The following is a 12,161-nucleotide window of genomic DNA, read 5'->3' as shown; positions in this document are numbered from 1 at the left end:
CCCACATAGAACTTGTATTTTTTTAAAATATAAAATAAATTAGAAATTCTATTTCTCATTTAGCAAAATCTATTGACTTTCTAATAAATTAATATATTACAAATACAAAAGGTCTTGCGCGCACAAGGTGTACGATAAATTTATTGTACACCAAGATAACGTTTATTCAAATTTCCGTAACTTTAACTTATTTTTCTGTAACTTTTATATTATAAAGTTAGATAAACATTTTAAAGGGTTAAACGATTAATTTATACATTATTAGTGATTTTGAAGAAATAATTTTTATTCAAATGAAAAATTTATCATTAAAAAATAGATAACTTTTACATATATAAATGTAACTTTTAAGCATTTTGAGTCAACTTTTATTCCGGTGTACAATATTTATTGTGCACCCATTGTAAATAAGAATTTGTGTTACAAATATACACACTTTAATTAAATATATTAGAATTAATTGGGAACTTCCTTTTAAAAAAGTTATGTACGAAAAAAATACACTTTAAAATAATTTCGGGTCGGATTTGGACTCGGATTCAGACCCGGGTCGGATTCGAGTTAGAGTCTCTGCAGACTCCATATCATTTATATCCATCCGAATCAGAATATTTTTAATCGGATTCGGATTCAGACTTTTTTTTTCTAATTCGAATCAGGTCGGACTCGATTCGGATTCGGACGTGAATCGTGATTGCCAGCCATCCCTAGGGCTTAAGTTAAGACTACTTGTTAGATCTAGCAAGTAGCAACTTTCCCCTTCTGTCCCCTGATTTGGTAACTCTTTTTATCTTTCTCACATTCTTCACCGAAACGTCGTTGCAGCTGCTCAATCGCACGAGGAAACTACCCAATTGGTAAGAGAGGAAACGAGCGAGAGCGTGGAGGTCCACTTCTCCGCATTCCTTCATTTTGGTTCCTCCTTATAATTTCTTCTCTCTCGCGCGCTCATTTTCTCTCTCGTCTATCTTTCATTTTCCGATTGCTTCATCTGCATCGATTTTCCGATCAACGGGTTTGCATTGCCGGATCATTCACAACGGTACCATTTATCGACTATTTCTTCGCCATTTCTTTGATTATTGATACGTTTCATATTTTGATTTTGTTAGATGATTATAAACTTTCTTGTTTTGTATTGGATTAAATGGAATTGTTCAACATTTTGATGATTCATATCTATATTTTGTTATCTATGAAAATTTCTGCATTTTGAGAAGTTTGTTAGCTATGATTTGATAAATTAATCATAATTTGGATTTTGGCGATTAATTTGACCTCATTTTTGGAAGTAGATCAGTGATTTTTATTCAATTACATTATAATGCAGTATGATTTTGCACTCTGAACCTTTTTTTTTTTGGCAACTTTTGGTTTTCAGGTTGCAATTTAGATAATAAGTATGAGTTATTATTAGGTTAAAAAAAAGTGATATAATGGAAGAAGATGAACTCAAGCATATAGATATTTCTGAGGAGGACTTGGATTTAGATGGAAAAGGAGGTGTTTTTATTGGTGATGAAGAAGTTTGTCCGTCGCCATCTCTACATTCCGATGATACTGTTATCCAGCGGGATCACTCGGGTCATACATCTGGCAGCGTCGTGACTCAGGGCATTGAAGAGGAGGGATTTGAGCAAGTAGCTTTAAGTGATCAAGAGAATAGTGACAATGGACTTGGTGATCATGAGGATTCTGGTGTGGCATTGGATTCTGACAGTGTGGTAAGTCCATCTGGTTGTCTGGAGAAAGCCGAGGACTTATCAGATGAAAGAGTTGAGGATAATGATCAGTCGAGAGAAGAACGTGATGGCTCAAGTGTTGGTCATTTGAGAAACTTGTCCTCCTCTTCTAGAACTGATGTGAATACTGAATCTAAATCTTCACCTACTGTGACACAGCCGAAATTAAGGCCAAAAGGTACTATGTCCACTGTGTCACCTGAGCTATTGCATCTAATTGATTCTGCCATTATGGGAAAACCTGAAAGCTTGGATAAACTGAAAGATATTGTGACCGGTGTTGAGGCCTTTAGTGATGAGGACAATGGCGCAATGTCTTTGTTGGTGATTGATTCACTTGTAGCTACAATGGGGGGTGTTGAAAGTTTTGAAGATGATGAAGGTAACAATCCTCCTAGTGTTATGTTGAACTCTAGGGCTGCCATTGTTGCAGGCGAGTTGATACCTTGGCTTCCTTGTGCTGGTGATAGTATGGGTCTAATGTCCCCTAGGACACGGATGGTTAGAGGGTTGTTAGCTATATTACGGTCATGCACAAGAAATAGAGCAATGTGCTCAACAGCTGGTTTACTTGGTGTTCTTCTAAGATCTGCTGAAAGAATTTTTGTGTCAAAAGGTCATTCTGTGGATCAGGTGAATTGGGATGGTATGCCTCTGTGCTATTGTATTCAGTATTTGGCTGGACATTCTTTAAGTGTGGTCGATTTGCATAAGTGGCTTGAGGTTATCACAAGGACTCTTACTACTGTATGGGCTCCTCCCTTAATGCTTGCACTGGAGAAGGCAGTTGGAGGAAAAGAATCAAGAGGTCCTGCTAGCACGTTTGAATTTGATGGTGAGAGCTCTGGTTTGCTTGGTCCTGGGGAAAGTCGTTGGCCATTTACCAACGGGTATGCATTCGCAACATGGATATATGTAGAGTCATTTGCAGATACAGTAAATACTGCAACTGCCGCAGCTGCTATTGCTGCTGCTGCTGCTGCCACAGCTGGGAAATCGTCACCAATGTCTGCCGCAGCTGCTGCAAGTGCCCTTGCTGGTGAAGGCACAGCACACATGCCACGGCTTTTTAGTTTCTTATCAGCTGATAATCAGGGTTTGGAGGCATATTTCCATGCTCAGTTTTTGGTGGTTGAATGTGGTACAAGTAGGGGAAAGAAAGCTTTACTGCATTTTACTCATGCATTTAAGCCGCAATGTTGGTATTTCATTGGTTTAGAGCATACTTGCAAACAGGGTTTACTTGGAAAGTCGGAGAGTGAACTGAGATTGTACATTGATGGATCTTTGTATGAGACTCGTACTTTTGAGTTTCCTCGAATCTCTAAGCCACTCGCATTTTGTTGCATAGGGACAAATCCCCCACCTACGATGGCTGGTTTACAACGCCGGCGTCGTCAATGTCCCCTTTTCGCTGAAATGGGACCTGTTTATATATTTAAGGAACCAATTGGACCTGATAGAATGTCTCGTTTGGCTTCTAGGGGAGGTGACGTGCTACCCTCTTTTGGCAGTGGGGTTGGACTACCTTGGCTGGCAATGAGTGATCACGTACAAAACCTGGCAGAAGAAAGTTCGCTACTGGATGCAGAGCTGGCTGGATTGCTACACCTTCTTTATCACCCGAGCCTGCTCAATGGAAGATATTGTCCAGATGCTTCTCCAAGTGGTGCTGCAGGTCATTTTACTTATGGTGTATATTTAATTTAATTGATTATTTAATTAGCACTTCTTCAGAAGCACCTGCAGTCACGTTCCTATTTCAAACTTTAAAATGTTAACTAGCTATTTTAGGTTTTATAGCTAAAATTCTTTGTCTTAGTATGGCTTCTTTACATTATTGTTGCTGCCCTGATTATATGAAGGGCTGAAGGATTTGGCCTGCCTCACTCAACAGTCATTACCTTCAGCTCTGGTTAGTTGGTACTCTAATTGGGTCTTTTTGCACCGACTCTGAAGCATAATTGCTAGACTACTACTAATAGGTCCCCTTTATGTTGATTATTCTTTTCCCTACATAGGAATTCCTTCAGTGACATCGTGGTCTAACAATTCCAGGATAGCTTGATTTGGTTTCATGTTGTTGACATTAAACGTTCCATAGCCCACAATAGTATAACCCTTACTGCAATTGAACAATGGATATGGATGTCTTGACAGTATAGCATGTGTTTTGACAGGTGTGCTTCGTAGACCAGCTGAAGTGCTTGGGCTAGTACATGTTGCTTCGAGGATACGACCAGTGGATTCATTATGGGCATTGGCTTATGGTGGTCCAATGTCATTGCTTCCTCTAACAGTTAGCAGTGTGAAAAATGATAGTTTGGAGCCTGAACCAGGGAACCTTACTTTATCTTTGGCCACAGCTGCTCTAGCTGCTCCAATATTTAGAATCATTGCCATGGCTATGCAACACCCTAAAAACAATGAAGAAATATGCCGTGCTAGAGGTCCCGAGGTGTTGTCTAGGATCTTGAATGATCTGCTGCAATCACTGTTTTCATCTGATGCAAGACATCATGATGGTGTGGTAGACGAGGAACTTGTTGCAGCTGTTGTTTCTCTCTGCCAAGCCCAGAAACATAACCATGCGCTTAAGGTGCAGCTTTTCAGTACGCTTTTACTGGATCTTAGGGTTTGGAGCTTGTGCAACTATGGACTGCAGAAGAAACTGCTGTCATCTTTGGCTGATATGGTTTTTACTGAATCCTCTGTTATGCGGGCTGCAAATGCTTTTCAAATGCTGCTTGATGCTTGCAGAAGATGTTACTGGACCACTCGCGAAAAGGTCTCGGTCAATACTTTTTCTCTAAATGAGGAAACGCGTCCTATTGGTGAAGTAAATGCTTTGATTGATGAACTTCTAGTAGTAATTGAACTCCTAATGGTAGCAGCACCACCTACACTGGCTTTAGAGGACATGCGTTGTTTGCTTTGTTTTTTGGTGGATTGTCCGCAACCCAATCAGGTATTACTAGTGACTCTAGCAATGGATTTTAGTTTTCCGAAGTGAATATGTTTGGTCATTTGTTGGCTACTTGGTCGGAAGTTAATTATTATCTGTTTTCCCAGGTTGCTAGGGTTTTGCACCTAATCTATAGGCTGGTGGTACAACCAAAGGCATCACGAGCTCAGACTTTTGCGGACGCTTTTATATCATGTGGTGGAGTGGAAACATTACTTGTTCTTTTGCAACATGAAGCAAAGGCTGGTGATCATGATATTTTTGACTCTCCTATTGAAATCAATGAAAAGGGCTCCTTGGTACATGAGTTTGAAGTGGATCATGACAACGGAGTATCAGAAGGTAGTGGTGGCACAAAGGTTGAATCATTAGAAGAAAAGAAACTTACATCTGAGGGTGAGCAGGGAGCTGAGTCCCTTAGCAGTAAAAACAGCACGGACCTTGAAATACTGGACGTTACTAGTGATCTCTCTGCACGGATGTCTGTGGAGAGAACAATGTCAGTCGAAAACTTCTTTGCAAAAAATGTTGGTGGAATCAATTTATCAATTAGTGCTGATAATGCCAGAAATAATGCTTATAATTTTGACAAAACTGATGGTGTTGTGGTTGGAATCATCAAATTACTGGGTACCCTGGTTGCATCAGGACATGTAAAATTTAATTCCAATTCCTCATTGCCGATTGACACAGGCGGTGCTGGGTTGCCTGATAGAGGTGGCTCTATGTTTGATGACAAGGTTTCTCTTCTACTTTTTGCTTTGCAAAAGGCTTTTCAGGCAGCCCCAAGAAGACTTATGACAGCGAATGTGTACACAGCTTTACTGGCGGCCTCGGTATGACATACTTCAGCTTGCTGATTCGTACTCGTGTTATTTTATATTCATAAATTCTATCAGTTTGTTGATTCACTAAAGGAGTTTGTATGGCATAATGGCAAGAGTCAAAAGTGAAATTGTTCTTCAATTAATGGTAATGTTTGTGTCTCTGTTGTCAGTTTTGGGAACTTGGTTCCAGAAGATTACTTCAGTCTTTTCATTATCCTTGAAAACAGTGTTTCTTTTAATTTGATATTTGGGGTTGGGTGATTAGGTTTATGATTATATTTTCCAATTTTCTTTGCTCATGTTCCTGTATTATTTGACCATTCAGTTTCTGTTGATGCATACAGGTTTCTTGGATTCTTTTTTGACATGTATTTTATCTTATACTATCAGATAAATGCTACTTCAACAGAAGATGGTTTGAACTTGTATGATTCTGGACACCGATTTGAGCATTTACAACTTTTGCTGGTTCTCTTAAAGTCACTTCCCTACGCGTCTACCGCATTGCAATGTCGAGTGCTGCAGGTACTGCTCTCCACTTTTTTGTGACTAGTCTTATATGCAGGCGATGAGAGCATACGAAAATTAAAATTTGATTATTCTTTTGGCATTTTCAAGTCATTTTTGTTTCGGGGTGAGTGATTGTCTTTGTTGTCCTTTTTTACCCCTCTATTACAAGCTTTGGTCTTGCATACTTTGATCTTGTATTCGTGCATTATAAAGCTCTGAAACTATACATACATAGTACGAAAGTATTCTTTACCAACATTATTATGGAGTATAACTCTTTTTAGGGAAATATTTTTATAACCTTATTAATATTGTTTCACCCTTTTACACATAAATCCAAATTTCTCTTAATAATAATATCTATTATTTTTTTCGGTGAAAATAAAAAATATCTATTTTTAGAATTTTAGGGAAAATGTGTTAGTATAAATGTGCAAGATTAATAATTACGTTTTCATATTCCACAACACCTAAAAAGTTAAAAGACCATCCTGAAATACTTCCCTTTTACTCAAACTATTAAAAACTTGTTGGTAAATTAGTTAGTTTCTCAGGGTATTGGTTTGTTATTGTTACGGCATTTGCATGTTGTATCGGTTTGATACCCGTTTTAAATGTTTTTTCTCGTTATTTTCTTATTTTATTAATTACTGTTTTTCTAGTTCTTAATGATAATGACTGTTTTTCTAGTTCTTTCCTAAAAAAAAAAAATCCCCACCTATAACATGATTTCACTTTTTGGTGGGCTAATTACCGGTTTCACCTTTTGCCTTGTTATTGTACTTTAAAATTAATGTTAATGTAAGTTATTATGGGTGATTTAGACTATTATTTATAGGAACACCAAAAGGTCATTTGCAATAAAGACCTCAGGAGTTCCCTTATAGAATAGAGATTCTATATGCTTGTCTTGTTGAAATATTGGATCTGAGCAATTTTTTGTAGGTATTCGGTATTCCAACAACTTAATCTACATCATGTTTTGAATTCTGGGTTTTTGACTTGAATTTTATTCATTATTGCTCTTGAAATGGAGGAAATGTGGTTGTGGCAGTTGGAGGAAGAGAATTAGTTTTAGAAATGGTAGTTGGCGTTTTAATTGATCTAATTTTTTTAAGAAAGAGGGGAGGATTTTGGGTGGAGGGGTTAACTAAGCATAACCATTTTTATTTGGTCCTTTGATCTTTTTTTTTATGTTTGTTTGTTACGACAGTACTTAGTCTCGTGTGGATATATAATATAGGAGTTCAGGGTTATCTTGGGGGAGCTGTTCACCTGAAAACGTTCATATTGACCTTTTATTTTTCGAAACATGGTAGTTTTAATACAATTCTAATGCAATGAAGAGGTTTTTTTACCCAGGCTAGGAACTTGGAGGGACCTCTCCTGGTTGCGCACATAGTACTTAATGTGAAAAAAGCATTTATTTATAGTTTTATACTCCTCCCCGCACTATCCCCCTATACCTTGCAATTTATCGTAACATTTCACCACACTAAGCATCCGATGTGCCCTTAGATGGCAGGTTTTGCGCTAGGTTTTCTTAGCTCGCTCTTGTTCATGAGGACACAAATGGTGGTGGATGGCTGTAATATCATTGATGCAGGTCTATGAGAAATCCCACTCCGAAAGCTAGCTTATAGGGATGGGGAATTAACCCATATAGGCCCTACACCAGCCTCCCATATGACCGATGTGGGACTCCATTCTCAGACCTTGCTACAGATTGACCTTCCTAAAAGAACGAGGGGAGGAGGGTCCTGGAAAATAAAGGCAATTATGAAAGGGAATTATGACATGCCGCCATCTCAAGCAGTTTAGGAGCTGACAACTTCTATCGTCTGGATTTTTTTTTCTTTGATTCGTGTGCTTTTGAGTAGTCTTTTTCTAAAACAAATTTCTGATGCATGTGCTTGGCATTCATTGATGCCACCGCTTTGAAATTCCTCTGCATTATGTAACTAGGTGCAGTTCTTCATGCGGAAGGTTCTGAATTGTATAGTGTACTCCTGCATCCTCATATGAATGTTATTCTTGGATATTGGTGTTGTAGAAGAGCAGTGATGTGCCCAATACCTCGCATCTAAAATATGAGGATGCATCCTCATATGAATGTTATTCTTGGATATTGGTCTTGGAAGGTTCTGAATTGTATAGTGTACTCCTGCATCCTCATATGAATGTTATTCTTGGATATTGGTGTTGTAGAAGAGCAGTGATGTGCCCAATACCTCGCATCTAAAATATTGGTTTACTTTTTTTGTACATTTTGTTTTTTTGCCCCTATTACATCCAACAAAATCATAAATTTTCTTCTTAATTATCGAAGTGCAGTATAATCATAATGCTATTACTTTAATGCAGCCTTTTTTACATTTGATAATATAGGGTTTCTGAACTGCCTTCTACATGATTTCAGGATCTTCTGTTTTTGGCTTGCAGTCATTCAGACAACCGGAGCTGTCTTACTCAAATGGAGGAATGGCCTGAGTGGCTTTTGGAGGTTCTCATCTCAAATTATGAGGTAGTACCGTAGTGTCATCCTACCTATTAAAAAAATGTCTGTACTTCGTAACTAGGACACTAGGTTGCACCGAGGCGAAAACAGAAGCGTAAACCGGAATGTCAAATGGCAAAATTCAAAAACTTAGATACAGGGACACCAAGGAAATTGCAAAAATTAATTTTGAAATTAGAAAATAAAAGAAAATACACTTCAATTAGAAGAAATAACCAATTCACTCCAATTAAACCTTAGCTTAAGTTTTATTTCAAGTAATCACATGTCACAAATGGACTTGGCTCAGGCCTGCTACAGTAATCACATATCAAGCCTCTCCCCATCAGTTGCCCTGCTAAGGTGGTCAATTTGGTTCAGGGAGAAAGGTTGGTGGAGAGGGCATTGCCAAAACTGTGATGCGCTGAAGTGTCTTTGAGAAATCTAGAACTGCCATAAGTTTTGAAAAATTCACTTTTCTCCCTTTTTTAAGTCAATGATGGGGTATATAGGGTGGACGTACATGTAAGGCACTTTGGTGTTTCCAAGTCATCCTTGCACATTCCCTTGCTGCCCTTTTGATGATACCCGCTACTCTTAATTTCTTGTATTGTCCCGCCCTTGCCCTTGCCCTTGCCCTTGCCCTTGCCATACCAGGGACATTTCTGTGACACTTGCCCATCCTGTGCTGTTAGCTTTGAAAAAGTATCATGAAACTTCCGATATATCTTACTGTTTCCCTTATATAGTAGGAGATCTATATCCAGTGTACTTTGTGTATTTAAGTATTAATTACTTGCTACTGATGTCCTTATTCTCTTGTCTAAACAGAGAGCTCCAGTGAAAAGCTTAAGTTCTTCAAGCTTGGGAGACCTAGAAGATCTTATACACAATTTCTTGATCATCATGTTAGAACATTCAATGCGCCAGAAGGATGGATGGAAGGTGGGCTTACTTGGTTCAGCACTTATCTGCTTTTATTCCAGGATTACTCCCCCCCCCCCCCCCCCCCCCCACCCTCCTTTTCTGTAGGCATTGTCTTACAGCATACCTTTTTTGTTTGAAAAGATATTTATGTGCATAGTTTATTGGCTGATTTGTCTAATTTGTGATGCTTTTCACTTTCACTTAACCGTGTTGAATGTGCTTTGTACTCGGATGCACTAGAAAAGACAGATTTCGTTTCTAGTTCTTTTCTTTGTGCAATACTGGAGTTCTCTGGATATTAGTCTGTTTCATAATTTTGTTAACCAGCAGAGCTAAGTCAGTTTCCAGCTTCGTGAAGTTGTGGTCCTGTATGTTAAATGTTAGCCTCAATATTAATGACCTGGTCAGCAAGTTTTTACCTTATATCTGGTTATGTTGAGTACTTGAGTGTAATAGAATCATTTATTGGTTGGCTGTTATTTCCTTTACACAGGATATTGAAGCGACACTTCACTGTGCAGAGTGGCTCTCTATGGTCGGTGGATCTAGCTCTGGAGAACAACGTATGAGGTACAACCATAAAATTGATTCTGGTTCAAGTTTGTGGTTTTTACATAACTATACGAGGGTGATAGTTATGACTTTCATCTATGCATGATCCTCGCAAATGAAAAATAAGTTTAAGATTAACAGTTGATTCCAGCTTTACAATATCCTATGAAAAGTACTTTCGCCAACTTTATCCTCCAAAATCTTTGAGTAGTTTCTTTCTTTCCAAGTGCCCAACAGAGTTCACTAAAGAAATGTTCTGCCCTTTATCCAACCAATCTTCATTCGTTCTTTTCCAAGCCAGAATGACATTTTGCAGAATAAGGTTGCCTTTTACTCATCCCAATCAGGTTATTGATAAGTGCCAAAGAAAAAGGGCCTCAGAGTTGAAGAGCAGAAGTTATAAACAGAATTTTCTGCCTTATGGCATAAACTACAGCTTGCAAGGGAGAAGTTGTTTCTTTATAGGCTATTGTCATCTTGGATCTTTTAATTAACAGCTGCCTATGCAGAAAATAAAAAGAGCTTTAGGAGGAGCTTTCATATTTTAGAAATATTTATCAGAGAAAAGGAGCTGCTCTTATCATGCCACCTGGCAGCCCACCTAATTCAAATTGACCTCTCAAAAGAAAAAAAAAACTCTAATGCTTCTAATTTCCAGTGCATGCAACACTTCTTTAGAATAGGTTGTACAGTTGGAATCGGTATACCTTTGACTGTTAATTATCTATTTGATTTTTGTCAATGTACATACACATTGAAATAAATCTAACAAGGTCCTACATGATAATGTTTTTGTTCTTATTTACAAAATAAATAGACGAGGTCGACATTGATGGACTTTGACCAAGGTAGTCAAAATGTGCAATGTTGAAAAAGTATGGTAATTGAGCCTTTAGTGGTTGATCCTCGTGCCAACGCCATGCCAGAACAAAACTTTTGAACAACTCTTTAACTTGAAACACACCGTGGATTCAGGAACATGCAACCCGCCTATAATTAATTTGCATGGACCTTACACCGCTTCCATAGCCTCTCTTCACCAATGGTCAATTTTATCCATCAAAACCTTTGAAGATGGAGGACTTCACCAATAAGAGGGAAGAGAGAATTGTTGGTTACAGGTAGTAATTATGACGATGAGCTTCAGGAGCAAAGGTTGAAACAGAGAAGAGCGAGAGAATTTTGAAGAGAGAAGGATGAGCAAGAGATGGAAGAAAGGAGTTGGATGTGGCGGAGCTTTGGCTTCCGTACACCAGCCTTGCTGTGGTGGGAGAGAGGAAAGTGGGAGGAGAACAGAATGGGATGATTGACTTCAAGTTTTTGTAAACCAAATACTAGGTTATCGTTATCGTTTTCTAGGTATCACTCATTTGATACCTAACTTTCTCCCAACCCCAACCCCAACCCCAACCCCAACCCCAACCCCATATCTGAACAAGTGGTCTAACCAATCACCCTCTCAATGCCGTCTGATTTGCATTGCTCTCGATAGCACTTATAAGTTACCTCAATGAGAAATCCTAACTAGTTAAATTGTAAATCACGACGACTTCCAAATGACCAAATCTGAAAGACAGATGAAACCAAATTGTGTGATGTGTGCTTTGGAAGTTTTAACGTACAAGTAGCTTCCTATTTGTAGAGGTGGATTTATACTGCCATTATTTTCTGGAGCATTAAGATGTGCTGGTCAAGGAAGGATAAAGGACTTTAGATTCTTGGAAATGCTTTTCTTGTGATTATTTTGGTTCTGTTGTTAGGAAGGACTGCTTAGGTTATTGGAAGGGTTCTGATGTCACTTGCTTGTGGAGTTGAGTTGTTTGTTTTGCTTCTTTGTCAGCGCATGCAGCTAGGGAGGTTACAGCTGTTTGTTTATAGGATGCGTGTGTCTTGCATGCTTTTTCATGTAAATGTATTCTTCTGTAGGACTCCTGATCTCTAATGTGCTAATTTAATTGCATAACCTAAATATTTTTTCAAGTTTTGGGGTCAATTTTTATTACCTATTTTGTGGGCCACAAAATTGAAGATTGTGTCATGGAGACCGATTACATAAATGCTGGATTTATATGAGATAAATACCAGACTGGTTTAGGGGGGTCTTCTCTTCAACTTATAGGACTTTATTTAAATAAGTTTCA

General features: G+C 38.4%; 1 protein-coding gene across 3 annotated transcripts in view; it reads left to right on the top strand.

Moving 5' to 3' along the window:
• Nucleotides 1-763: 763 nt before the first annotated feature.
• LOC110795801 (BEACH domain-containing protein C2) overlaps nucleotides 764-12,161 on the top strand; it is a 30,849-nt gene continuing 19,451 nt past the window's right edge. For 2 of the 3 annotated variants that reach the window (XM_022000825.2, XM_022000823.2), the window contains exons 1-8: nucleotides 768-1,042; nucleotides 1,382-3,420; nucleotides 3,923-4,710; nucleotides 4,815-5,543; nucleotides 5,925-6,059; nucleotides 8,464-8,568; nucleotides 9,373-9,486; nucleotides 9,962-10,038. In XM_022000825.2, coding sequence (XP_021856517.1) covers nucleotides 1,437-3,420; nucleotides 3,923-4,710; nucleotides 4,815-5,543; nucleotides 5,925-6,059; nucleotides 8,464-8,568; nucleotides 9,373-9,486; nucleotides 9,962-10,038 — 3,932 coding nt within the window. In that variant the 5' untranslated portion in view covers nucleotides 768-1,042; nucleotides 1,382-1,436. Of the gene's footprint in view, nucleotides 1,043-1,381; nucleotides 3,421-3,922; nucleotides 4,711-4,814; nucleotides 5,544-5,924; nucleotides 6,060-8,463; nucleotides 8,569-9,372; nucleotides 9,487-9,961; nucleotides 10,039-12,161 lie in introns of all 3 variants that reach the window. The other variant, XR_008928393.1, reaches the window with a different exon arrangement.

This window comes from Spinacia oleracea, chromosome 2 (genome assembly GCF_020520425.1).
Source record: "Spinacia oleracea cultivar Varoflay chromosome 2, BTI_SOV_V1, whole genome shotgun sequence".
Lineage (NCBI taxonomy): Eukaryota > Viridiplantae > Streptophyta > Magnoliopsida > Caryophyllales > Amaranthaceae > Spinacia > Spinacia oleracea.
This window is presented reverse-complemented; position numbering and strand designations above follow the sequence as displayed.